Source organism: Eumetopias jubatus, unplaced genomic scaffold, assembly GCF_037043125.1.
Source record: "Eumetopias jubatus isolate StellerSeaLion01/CBP00866 unplaced genomic scaffold, mEumJub1_p1.0 scaffold_10, whole genome shotgun sequence".
In the NCBI taxonomy this organism is placed as follows: domain Eukaryota; kingdom Metazoa; phylum Chordata; class Mammalia; order Carnivora; family Otariidae; genus Eumetopias; species Eumetopias jubatus.
Genome location: NW_028274816.1, coordinates 34,333,215 through 34,346,269, shown reverse-complemented (window position 1 = coordinate 34,346,269; position 13,055 = coordinate 34,333,215). Strand labels below are relative to the sequence as shown.

Below are 13,055 nucleotides of genomic sequence, written 5' to 3'. Positions count from 1 at the left end.
CCATGGTACTGTCTTCCTAAAGAAGTATTACATCCTCATGGTAACAACAGGCCAGAGAAAATGTCTGGTTTCTCTCCCTGGCCTTGACCCTCTCCCAATTTGACCAGCTGGTGAGGTGGCTAATGGTTTTGATCAGAAGTTGGCTAACTACAGCCCAAGGGCCAAATCCAGCTCTGCCTGTTTTTCTAAATAAAGTTTTACTGGAACAGAGCCCAGCCCATTTGTTCACATTTTGGGTGTGACTGTTTTTATGCTACAGTGATAGTGTTGAGTAATGGCAAAAGAGACATATATTTATCCTACAGACATATATTTATTCTTTACAGAAAAAAGATTACATACCTGTAGTTTAAATCTTTGGTTGCCATATTTTTAGATTCCCAAAAGCAAAATTTCAAGAAAAACAAAAAATAGAGAATGGACAAAGTTTTGCCAACAACACTTTTCCACTCTATTTACCATGATAAATAGAAGACAAAAAAGATAGGCAGTTAGTTAATTTCTTTTTACAAACAATAGGACGTTTCATCCCTAAAAAGTAGAAAGGTCATTGCATCAGAACAATGAACTTTCTATCCCAAGAGAGGGCTGCGGATAAACTCAGAACAACTGCTTATCCCATTTTAACTGTTTTACAGCACCATCACTATCCAAAATGATTGTATTTACTTCTTTTTGCTGTTTACTGTCTTTCTCCCCCATTAGAACATAGACTCCATGAGGGCAGGCAAACTTGTCTTTCTTAATAATTGCTGCTCACCCAGTGTAAAGCATCATGCTTGAGATACAGTGGTTGATCAGTTAATATTTGTTAAATGAATGACTTAAACATGAAATGTACAGATTGGAGTTCACAGATCCAAATGTCCTGAGAAGGGCAGAAATGCAAGGCCTCCATGAGGACCGGTAAGGACTAGGTCCAAGGGAGGAATATGTACATCTACCTGCACAGGGGCTCTGTGAGTGCTCCCTGTTCTGTCGCCAGTGTGTAAGACAGTGCCAGGCACATAACAGGCATTCAGCAAATGTTCATGGAATCAATCGTTAGCCTGACTAAAGGCACTTAAATTGAAAAAGGGGGAAAAAAAGAAAACTCTTTTGGTAAAACAGAACTACACTTGAGGTTAGATTCAGTTCCGTTGCAATGCCCGATAGATCGGTTTGTCTCAATATAGCTACAGGCTGTATATTTCTCATTTCCTATGGATTAGGGAAAATGTTATTGTAGACAGTAGCACTCAGGATACACTGGAGCTCCTTGGCACTCCTGGGGGTAATGCCATCCAGCCTTAGAGCTCAGCAGCAGGCAGGAAACTGCCAGCAAATTTACCTCCAGAGAATTTACCTGGGCTGGAAGCTACAGAGGCACCACACCCTAGCTGAGTCCTGTGTGGCTATCCCTAGTAAGGTGGCCATTCTTGCTGGGTGAAATAGTATGGGTAGGTTGTTTGCCCCTGGTCAAAAACAAGGACTCAGTGACAACACAAATAACCCTGGGCTAACCCAGGTTGCAACCATTAAGCCAGACAGGAGATCCAGGTTCCAGGTCTACTTTTAGACCCCAGGAATTCAAAAATGGGGTTACTACATGCAGCCATTTTGACTCCAGGAGAGCCAGAAAACAAAATAGTCAAAGGAGAAAATTCTTACATCATTTGAGGGGATGAGGAAGGAAGCTTTTATACATGAGTGAAATGAGGAAAATGCACATGCACAGGAATCAGAAATGCATGGGGGAGATGAACCATGAAAGATGATGGACTCTGAAAAGCAAACTGAGGGTTCTACAGGGGAGGGGGGTGGGGGGATGGGTTAGCCTGGTGATGGGTATTAAAGAGGGCACATTCGCAAACAATGAATCATGGAACACTACATCAAAAACTAATGATGTAATGTATGGTGATTAATATAACATAATAATAAAAAAATACAAAAAAAAAAAAAAAAAAGAAAGAAATGCATGGGTTCAATCCCTGGTCCCAGTTCTTAGTGGCTGTGTGGCCTTAGGCAAATGACTCAACCGCTCTGAACTTCTTTCCATTGTATATAAAATGAGGATAAGAATAATTGTCCCTAAGTGTTGCAATACAGATTTGACATAATATATGCAACCAGCACATAGCAATAAATTGTACAGTATATTTACTACAGGTATTTTGATATATTTTAAATAATAATCATAAGTGCTCATAGTACTAATATGTACACCCCCACACACGCTGCCCTGATAAAGCCTCCGGGGAAACAGCTGCTAAGAAGGTACATCTAGAAGATAAGATCCCACCAGATCAAATGATTTTATGAGGCATGAAATCCCCAGGGGAAGGATCTTTGGGGAGCTACCAGTATGGGAATTGGCAAATCCTTCCCCAGAGAGCAAACTTTATTTTTTTTTAATGTCTATGCATTTTAAAGACGCAAGCATTTTTTCCCCTTTGAATTAGTTAGATGATCAAGGCCGAGGCCCCATGGTACCTGCAAGCTACAAGTTCCCTTGGAGCAGAGCATGTGAAAGTTAATACAACCAACATTCCTTTAGCACCCAGCATTTGCCAATCATGGATGAAGTCACAAGCATATACTTATTTAACTAAAACCCTGCTGGGCAGGTATAGGTGTTCTCTCTCCTTGTTCAGACACAGGAGGAAACAAAAGAAAACGCAGCATGCAAATGGCCAGGATTCAAACTCACTTCTTAAAACCCCAGAAGTCTCCCTAACTCTCCTAAGCAATCTGAGACGTCTGCTCCTATGAGTCCTGGCAGACCATGGGCCCTGGTTCACCTCCAGCACTTTCCCTATTCGGGACCAGGTATGTATTCATCTCTGAATTCCAAGCTGGCACCATTCTTGGCACTGGGTAGATTTTAATAATTATGGGAAGAAAGAAGAAAGGATGGATAGAAGGGGTGCAGGGAGGACGGGAAGGATGGGAGGGAAGGCAGAGCAATCGCCCCTTCAACGCTGTGTGGGTCCCTGTTGTTTCCTAGAGTAACAATGACCAAGTTTGTGTTATTTCACAAAAAACATCAAAAGATGTTTTTTATTTATTTATTTGAGAGAGAGAGAGCATGGGGGGGGGGTGGGCAGAGGGTGAGGGAGAAGCATGTTCCCCGCTGAGCAGGGAGCCCCATGTGGGGCTCCATCCCAGGACCCCGGGATCATGACCTGAGCCGAAGGCGGACACTTAACTGACTGAGCCGCCCAGATGCCCCACAAAATATACTTTCTTGTTTCTTAACGGCTGCCCCCGGTAGATGGCAACTCCCGTGAGAACATGGCCTATGTCCACCTTGTTTACCTGTGAATTCCCTACGTGCCTCAATAAAGGCAGACACCTGTGCATCCCCCACCTTCTGAGGATAGAGTGCCTGTGCCACTTTTTTTTTTTTTTTAAGAGAAGCCAGTTGTTATACATTTACCAACATACCACTCCCTGGCACCCCCCTTAAGATTCTGCTACTCCACCTGGAAATGTAAGGGTCACTAAGGCCACATCCAACATGCTGAAATGAAGACTTGTTAACAATCGCAAAGTGATTGCTGAAAGTAGTAGATCATTATTTGCTCCATGTAAGAAATATTTCTAGTGCTGCTGATTGAATGTTCAAGAAACGATTAAAGGGTTTGGCAATGTTTCTCCCAAATATCTTTTGCATGAAAAGCCTCAGAGATTGGTTAATTATAGAGGCTACACATCAGTCTCTCTAGACAAGGGCATTTCGAAGCCCCCATCATGCCCATCCCAGATGCGAGCACAGACTGGATCTGTGGGCATTAGTGTAACGGGGGCCTGCGACGCCTCTCCGGAGCAGCATTACTGCGGCCTGGCTAACACCCCCACGGAAAGGGCCCTCAGACCCTGTCTATAATGTCAAACACCTGGGTTCCTTGTTTGGGCAATTGGCAGGAAGCTGCCAACTGAAAGAGTCAGAACTCAAGCTTTCTCCTTAACTGCTCCCTGGCCCTTGCTCTGCCATCTCCGAACCCAGCTACACAGCCCTGCCAGGTTCTGCCCTTACTGTCTCTTGGATGCTCTGAGTGGTACATCTATTTCCCTCGGTTGCACTGCCACTCTCATGATCTCAGGCCTGAACTGGCTTCTCCCTTCCGCTCGTACCCAGCGTCAATCCATCTGCTACACTGCAGCCAGGGTGACCTTTTCAAAATGGAAATCTGACCTTGTCACACTACACCTTCCCCTTGTTACTTTCAATGGCTGCCCATTGCTCCAGGACAAACACCAGAATCCCTGTGGTGGTTGCCAAAGCCCCAGGGCCTCTGGCACTACTCCGCGGCTCCTGAGATCATCCTCTTTCCCCTATGCAGTATTTCTTCCTGCACAGAGACTTCCCCCAGACTGTACCTTCTGCCTGGAATGCTTTTCCCTGCCTACACCTTCCGGTGTTCCCTTGTCTGTAAGCCTCACTACTCCTCCAGACTGTGGCTCAAGCATCAGGCTATGAAGGAAGCCTCCCAGGTCCTTCATCTGAATCTAATGCCTTCCTTATATTCACTCACTCATTCATTCATTCATTCATTCATTCATGTTTGCCGAAGGCCGGCTGCACACCAGCACTGTTCTAGGCCCTGGAGATGCAGAAGCAAACTGATCAGACAGTAGTATGTGCTCTAATGGAGCTTATATTTTAGTGGGGGAGAAAGGCACAGATGAGCAAAACACACAGGATGGCACACCTCACACAACTGCATTTTCTTCCATCATAGCAGTTGCCTCTATTTTGAATTATTTCTGAATTGACAGGGATCTCCCCTGCCAGGGGATCTCTCAGGATCTTAACCCCAAGAGAGCAGAGGCTGGGTCGGCCTCACTAGTAGCTGTAACCTGAGCACATAGTAGGTCCTCCGTGGACAACACAGATATTGACTGAGTCCACTTAGCCCCAGGTAAATCTCCCTGAAGTTAAGTTACCTGAGTGCTTGGGGTTTAGGAAGGACAGCCCCTAATGACTGAATCCCTAATGCCTCCCTGCCCTTTGGGAAGATTTCCTGCAGCCCCTCTGGCTGTAATTCTGAGTCAGAGCAGGAGTCAGCAAACTTTTTTTGTAAAGGGTCAAATAGTAAATATTTTAGGCTTTGTGGGCCATATGGTGTCAACCCTGTTGTTATAGCACAAGCTCCGCCAGAGACAATTATATAAATGAATGGGCATGGCTACAGTCCAATAAAACTATTTATAAAAACAGGTGGCAGGCAAGAATTGGCCCATAGGCCACAGTTTACAACCCCTGAGTTAGATGATCCCAGATGCCCAGCAGCTTATGGCAGCTGAAGGCAGAGCCTGTGTGGCCTGAGACAGCTCCGGGTTCTGCTGCCAGGGTCCAGCCACTTTCTGCAGGCCCTACATCAGTTGACAGGGAGATGACCATAGAAGCTCAAGCTTCGGGCATTTGCAGGCACCATCTCGTGCAGCACATGGAAAAGCAGTTCCCTGCCACTGCCAGAGGAAAGAGACTTTGGCCTGGAGGCCACATAAGGCAGGGATGGAGGCTTCCACATTCCTTGCAGGGTCCCCAGGCTCCTCCAGAGGCTGAGCTCATTTCCTGGCCCTGCCCAGGCATGTGGCAGGGCTGCTCTCAGCTGAGCAGCTGCTGCCCTCCACCCCAGCCCAGCCTACACTCAGCTGGGAGACACAGGGGCTTTGTGCTTCTGTAACAGATTGGGTGACGCTGGGGCCTTTGAAATGAGACATGACATGTCAAAACGTGCCTATTGCTAATGCTAATTTTCAGGAATTTGACTTCTGTTGGCAAGTGACAGAGGAAAAACAATCACTTTTTTTTTTTTTTTTTGGTATGTGTGTGTAATTATATTTACCCTGATCTTTGGGATCTGAGGCTATGGAAAACAAGTTATCGGAGGCCCACCTATTTGTAGGGGATGGGTGGACAGATTAATCGAGGATTTATGGAGGCAGAGGACATTAATTCTAGCATTAACACTATATGAAGACTACGTTGGGTGTTAACTGTTAAAAGCAGTTATAAGAACATTACACAAATTCCAGTAGGTGGTAGAGGTGACAATGTCCCGTGTACAAAAGTACTCTAGGCAACAAAGCTACGGAGCTAACATTACCCTGAAGTTATAAATACTCTGAAAGCTAACTCAGTGCTCTGAGAGTCCCCTGCAGGGCTGAGTACAAGAAGTTATTGTGAAGTTTTGATGATACTCACATTGCGGGTGAGCAACACTGTGGGAATGACAATGCTCAGACTGCCACCGTATTCCAAGGGTACTGATGCTTTTGGTATAACACTTGGCACAGTGCACTGGGGCCCACCTATTATCCAGTACTCCCAGAGTCCCTTGACTGCAACGTTTTGGGTGTACCAACACTCTGGTGTACCCACATCGGTTTTCCTCAAAGCTGTAGTGTGTCATTCCTCTGGGTGTAACTGTTACTCATGGAACAATGATCTGGGTGTCCTGGTGCTCTGGGTACCCCTAGTCACCCAATAGCACTGACAGCAGTAATGTTCTCAGGATGGAGGTGTGGATCCCCTTCATCATGTTCTTCCAAAGCAAGTCTCAACCCAGTTCAATCATAGCGATCAGAAAGAGGCCTGTCCCTTCCTTTTCAAGTAGCCTATCACTAAAAACTTGACTATATCAATTTGATTAAGCCTCAAAATTTGTGAAAGCAGAAGTACCCAACACAAACGGCTATGGGGCAAGTGGGTAAAAATAAGTGAGTACAACTGGCTGGATGAGTAGTGGGGACTGGTAGGGACTGTGGCAAACTACAGAGGCATGTCCTTCTTAAAGGGGGCAGTAGTAACTCTGCTCTAGTGAAATGTGGCCAAGCAGGAATGAAGCTCTAGGACTGCCTGGCCTTCTGACATTTTAAGAAATGCAAGAAACCTGGATTTTTTTAATTTACAATTTCCCACTTTTCAAAACATTTGGTCAAACAAGATACATCCATGGGTTACACTTAGCCTGTGGCTGCTACTTTGCACCTTTTGCCCAGAAGCCAGAGTTGTAGAATTGGGATGGATGAGCTTTAGCTCCACCAAGCAGGTATCTTAAGGTTCAACCTGCTAAGCCAAAGAGTGACCCATTCACTAACATGAGCCCTGGCTCAGTCTGTGTCTCAAGTTTGAAATGTCATTTCTTTTCCTCCTTAGTCGGCCCTTAGCTGCTTCCCTCAGTAGAGATAAGAAATTGCTTTCTACCCTGACCCTAGCATAAAGCCACTACTTAGTGCCTAATGAAGGGGAGCCTACAGTCCAGCCCGTCATCGTTTGCGCTGTCTGCTCAGGGAGGTGGAGTCAGGCCTGGGATCCCTAGGTAGCTACAGAGGAGACAGGCTGCAGGGGATTGTATTGGCAGCATCATTCAAGAGGGTCAGATTCTCTGAGGCGCGTGGGCATCTTGCCCACAGCTAAGTGGAAACAATGCCAAAACCACTGGTTACTTGATTTGATTCTGCCCAACTGATTATTGTAATTGGATGACAGACATATTTCCCTCTCCTTTTCAACTGATGCTGTAGGGTGTGCGAATCTGGCTCATGAGTCATTCTTCTGGGTAGTTACCTAATGGGGAAGATTATCTCCTTTCACAGGCAAGCTATGCCTGCCTTTTGGCTGCCTAAAGAGTAAAACCAGGTCCAAACAAAATCAAATGCCAGGAAATTTCAGAACTTCCCCACATTTCATATGGCATTGTCTACAAAGGTCTTTCAAACGTTCCCTGCTCTATTACTCAGAGGGGGTACATAGTTGCAGAATAAAACAGAAAAGAACTAACTACAATAGGCAATAAAGGAGGAAAGATACTCAGTGCAAAATGGCAGGACTTCTCACTGGGGGCGCTTGTAGCAAATAATTGGGAATAAGGAGAATAGTTGGGTTTTGATGGAGCTACTACACTGAAGTTCTTTAAAATACATAAGCTGTAGATTCAGAATTTTGTAATGCTGTGAATGGAGCCCTCTTCTGGAGAAATTTTTCAACAGGTATTAAAATAAGATCAAAACACACAGAGATGGACATACACAAAGAAGTAGGAAATACTGTGGCTATGTAGATAATATGATGTTCACTGAACCCAGAGTTTGTCATTTTCCTTCCCTTCCACTTAAGAGAAATTAACTGGACTCTCCAAACAACTGTCTTTTTGGAAGGAGGGAAAGAAAGATGGATAGTCTCAAGAACCTAGATGCACTTTTCCCTAAACAGTGAACCTCAAACTGAGATTCAGTGCACACAAGCAAATGCTGGTATTTATATGCTGCAGTTACTGGGTACATTGGTTTGCTGGGCAATGCCACTGTAACACATAGGAGATACTTCTAGAAGGAAATAGATTTTATTTAATGGAAAACCCAAGAGCTAAAGATAGAAAAGGAGAGAAGGGAGGGAGGCAGAGCAGAAGAGATTAGCTAAGATGACTGTTGGGCTTTTAATATAGACTGTGGCATTACATAAACTCCAGATCACATATTCAGCCTTGCAGTTTATTAAATCTCTTTGGGGACTTGCTAAAAAAATTGTTCAGACATGTGAACTCTACCACTTTGATTCTTTTCACAACTTATGTCTCTCTTTCCCCAGTGCTTTTGAAATCTTACGGGCTGCCACATGTTGAAGCCATTCCAGGGCAGGGGGTACTCTCTGCCACTCCCGTAGTCTTTTCTCCTTATCAGAACGGTTCTGCAAATAAACACTTCCCTGAACATATAATAAATGGTGTTTCAGAAAACAGATTCTCATTTAAAATCCTGAAAATCAAGATTCTGACTCCAAAAAAGAACTCCCCATTTTAAATCAACATCTCAGAATTCTGTGGAACATTTTTGGTCACTCCCAAGTGACTGCTCTCCAAACCTGAACCACTCCCTAAAATTCTAATTCTTGGGGGATTACTCATTCATTGTTAGAACTTTTGGCTAATTGTAAGTGATACCCAAATGGGGGTGGGGGGTGGGAATCATACTTACATAAGTGTAATTTCTATGTCAGGACTCCTTGATCTGTGCCACATTCATTATTTATCATAGCTAAATGCCAGAGGCCACTTCTGGGACAGCCCTTCCCAAAACATCCCAGGGGAGAAGAGAGGTGACTGTTCCTTGACTTTGCCAGCTTCCAGCCATTGTTGCTTAGAATTCTTCCCCCTTCCAAAATGCCTAAAGCAGCAACCAGCCAATAACCGTACAGAGACTGATGGCTCCCAAAGCCGGACCCAGAGTATTACAACTGCAGTGGAAAACACATACATGCTTGCCTGAACACCACTTAGGACCAAGTGACTAATTTGCTTTTATTACATTGTTTTTCTCTCTCTTCTGTTTCCTCTCTGCCTTGAGAAAGTTTTGTCTTTGCTTGTTGACTCAAAGCCTCCAAGACTTTCCCCACTTTTCCCTACAGCACACAGAGCTGTGCACTTGAACCTCTTGCCGATTAAGTGAGTTGCACCAAAATTATTTCTCTGCAAGGTGCTGTTGCAACCAGGATATCAATTAGTGTACTAATGTGGACATTTGCTCTGATTATGCATAACAATCTAAGAGAGAAATAAGCCTCAGAGAACAGGCAATTCAATTCCCGGGAAAACCTCTGCTTCCCCATGCTAAGGAACTGAGTGAAATGACAGCCTTCAGACCCACCTGTGCCATCTGGGCCCAGCAAGACAAGACACACCAGTTGCTTTACAAAAGGTATCACGTGAGAAGCCCCTAGTGCACAGGGACTGCTGGGTGCTGCCATGTGGTCTGCCTTGCTCAAAGGGAGGAATAACTTTGGCCAAGCCCTGGAATCCTATCTGAGGTCCAAGCATGCTGAGAGAGAAAAGGACTGTAAAGTCCTGGGGAAAGGCTGTGGTAAGTGCTCCCAGACACTAATGGTTCCCAGTGTGCCAGGCCTCATGGTAAATGCATTACCTAGGACATCCTGTTGAATGCAATTAATTTGCCTGGCAATCTCAGGAAGGTGATAAGATTATTTTACAGTGGGGAATCAGAAAGCTCAGAGATACTAAACAACTTGCCCAGGGTGGTACCACCAGCATATGGCAGAGAGGATCTGTCTGAATCAGAGGCATATTCTGAACCACCCTACAAAATGGGGATATTTATACATACATACAGCCTCAGGGACAGTCAGACTCCAGAAAGTCTAGAAAACTGGTTCACAGACAGACACAGAATTTGTGGCAGGACTTAAGGTTACAGGGACCCCCAAGAGAATCAGCCAGCAAAGCCCTGGTGTTAGAGGAGTATAACTGCACAGTCCTGAATGGGCGCTGTGTATCCAGGGAGGACAGAAATCCTAAGTGGGGGAGGGGCTCAGCAGCCCAGCACCTCACCCTGCCCCCAGGCACTAGCATCCACCCAGTAACCCCCACTTTACATCATTTCCATGGTCACAGCGTTCCTGGGACACTGAACCATTTCCAAAGTCTAACCCCAACATTGATCTAGCAGTGGCCTCCCTTAGAAGGCTGCAGTGTATCCCCACATCCCAGCCAGCCCTTGCCTGGGATCCTAGCTGCCTCACCAACCCCCCCTTACCCAGCACTCACAGGTGTGCCTGTTCCCCTGGCACTCAGGAGTCCTGGACAGGAACTCAACACCCATCCCTAGCACCCAAAGGCACTCCCTTGTCTCCTTCCCTCCTCTCTGTCGGCCCTGCCTTGATCTTACCCACCCACTTGTAAGCTGCCACCTCATCCGGAGTCCCATGGGCTTCACAGGAGGCCTTGGGGGACCGGGTCACAGTGCTCTCAGAACCTACAGGCCCCAGAGCAGGGCTGGGCGTGCCCCTCGGCTGCCAGCACCTCTGGTCTGGCCTCCTCGGAGTACTGCTTTCCTGCACACAAACTTCCTTAGATCTTCGAGATACAGAGGTGGTTGCCCAAGAACGAAGTCTCCATCGCACCCCAACCCCCACCCTCTCTGGGGTCACCGGCCCTTCCCTTGTGCCTCAGCGCTCTGAGGGTTAACAGGCAGCTGCAGCCCTGGTGGGCAAGGCTTGAACTTTTCTCTGCGCTCCGCGCCCGCCCGGGGAAGACAGCAGAGGCGGCAGTCGGGGCTCAGAGCCGGAGCTCCAGCTGGCTGGACAAAAGGGGCGCGGGGGCTGGGGCCTGCGTCCTGGCGGGGAGGGGTGACGGAGGTGGGGGGGAGACGCGCTCCCATCCCGAGGTCGAGAAGGAAAAGAACCCCGATGCGGGCGCGGCCAGAGCCAGGCGCCTTTGAACGACAGCAGCAGCCGGGCTGCAGCGCAGCGCTAGGCTGGTGTGAGGCGCCTTCCCTAGCGCCGCTGGGCTGGGCGAGGGGGCCCGAGCGCCCCGGGAAGTCGGCAATGCCAGGCCGGCCTCTCCAGCCCGGCAGCCAGCAATCCGGACCGGAGCCGCGCTTCCTCGCCCGGCGCTGCGCTGGGGGAAACCACGACTCCTTGGAGTCGCCTCCAACTGAGTCTTTCTCCAATGCATGAGCCTCCGGAGGAGACGAATCAAAGTTACCCCACTTGATGTAGGCGAGAATGTCGCCCCTGCTTACAAAAAAAAAAAAAAAAAAAAGGGACTCGGGAGCTCTCGCCTCCTCCCACAAACGTACACACACACACACACACACACACACACACACAGGGAACCCGGAGTGCGAAACCAGGGTCCCCCTAGGATCTCCTGGGCTGTGAATGACCTCCCTTTGAGCCCTAGGCTTTTTTCGCCGCCGCGCCCCAGAGTCTCCCGACCCCCGAAAGCCCCCTCGCCCTGCCCGCGCCAGGCGATCCGAATGCAGAAACGGGTCGCGGGGTGCACCCCACAGCCCTTCTTCCCTACCTGGGACAGGAGAACGCACAGAAGGAGCGGAGTTCTCGGCTGCATTTTGCCCGACTAGAAGCGCCCGGCGGCGTTTTCATTCATGCACTTGGCTGCACTGAGCATATTTTCCGTGGGAGCCAGGCTTTGAGGAGAGGCTCTGCCTCACCAGCCAGCCAACTTCCCAAATAGATCAGCGGCAGCATCACGAAAGCATTGGGTAGAGGCTGATGACCAGGACCAATGGCTTTACAAGACGGATTCCTTCATAAAGCTCCCTCGTTTTGCATGGCAGATACAGGGTGAGCACCTCGCACAGAGCAAGCCCCTCGGAGGAGGTAGCCCTTTTGCTTTTTTGGACTGCTGGGGCCCAGCCACACAAATCACGCTGGGCAACGCCAGCCGATTCCACTTTTGCAGAGAATGGAATTGCACCGGGGACTAGCAAACACTTCCAGCCCAGTGCAAAAAGATTCTCTTTATTAAAATGGTAATAAGATCTACTTTAATTCCAATAAATCAAATAAAATGACCCCAGCTGTTCTAACCCTTTCCATGCCTGGGAAGACTTAGCAGTGGATTTTTTTTTCCTCTTTCTTTCTTTCTTTCTTTCTTTCTTTCTTTCTTTCTTTCTTTCTTTCTTTCTTTCTTTCTTTCTTTCTTCCTTTCTTCTCCTAATGTGGCCCAAGTCATGATGGTGTTTGGTGTTTCCTAGCCATCTCACAAATCACAAAGACGACAGATCAATTCTCGCTTGCAGAAAAAAAAAAAACCATCAAGAGGCAATAGATTTTATTAACTGCTCAGGTGAGAGTCTGACTGGCCACCTATTCCACAAATGTGCATCTGCCACCAAATTTGGAGCCATGATTTAAGGAAACTTTTTTTTTCTATATGAATGTGATTTTTCAGAAGTTCCTACCAATCTCCAGGGACTGAGAATAGTCATAACCGCTGCTCAAGAGGTTTTATAAGTGGTGGTGCTATAGAAATAAGGATAAGAGGGATATATAGGTCTACCTTTCCCAGTAGGAATCTAAGAATATGCAGTAAAGATCTCACTTTGTCATTTCCACGCAGCCTCCTTCTAAAAAGGATTTAAGGTATTTTAAAATAAAAGACATTTGTGCAGAACTGATGCAGCCAAAATAAAAAAAAAAAATCTAGGCTGGGAGGAAAAAATTCAGAAAACTGAAATGCTAAACCAAAACTCTAGTATCTTTGCCCTGATTTGGATCTGAGCTTCCTGGTGGCCAAAGCAATAAC

General features: G+C 46.8%; 1 protein-coding gene across 1 annotated transcript in view; it reads right to left on the bottom strand.

Moving 5' to 3' along the window:
- The window catches only part of CDH13 (cadherin 13), a 1,007,564-nt gene extending 995,674 nt beyond the window's left edge, over nucleotides 1-11,890 (bottom strand). Inside the window, exons 1-3 of the mRNA XM_088026921.1 lie at nucleotides 11,811-11,890; nucleotides 10,934-11,518; nucleotides 10,672-10,859 (exon numbers count right to left, since the gene is read on the bottom strand). Of these exons, the coding sequence (XP_087883047.1) occupies nucleotides 10,672-10,859; nucleotides 10,934-11,518; nucleotides 11,811-11,890 (853 nt within the window). The remainder of the gene's footprint in view (nucleotides 1-10,671; nucleotides 10,860-10,933; nucleotides 11,519-11,810) is intronic.
- Between the last annotated feature and the right edge of the window lie 1,165 nt (nucleotides 11,891-13,055).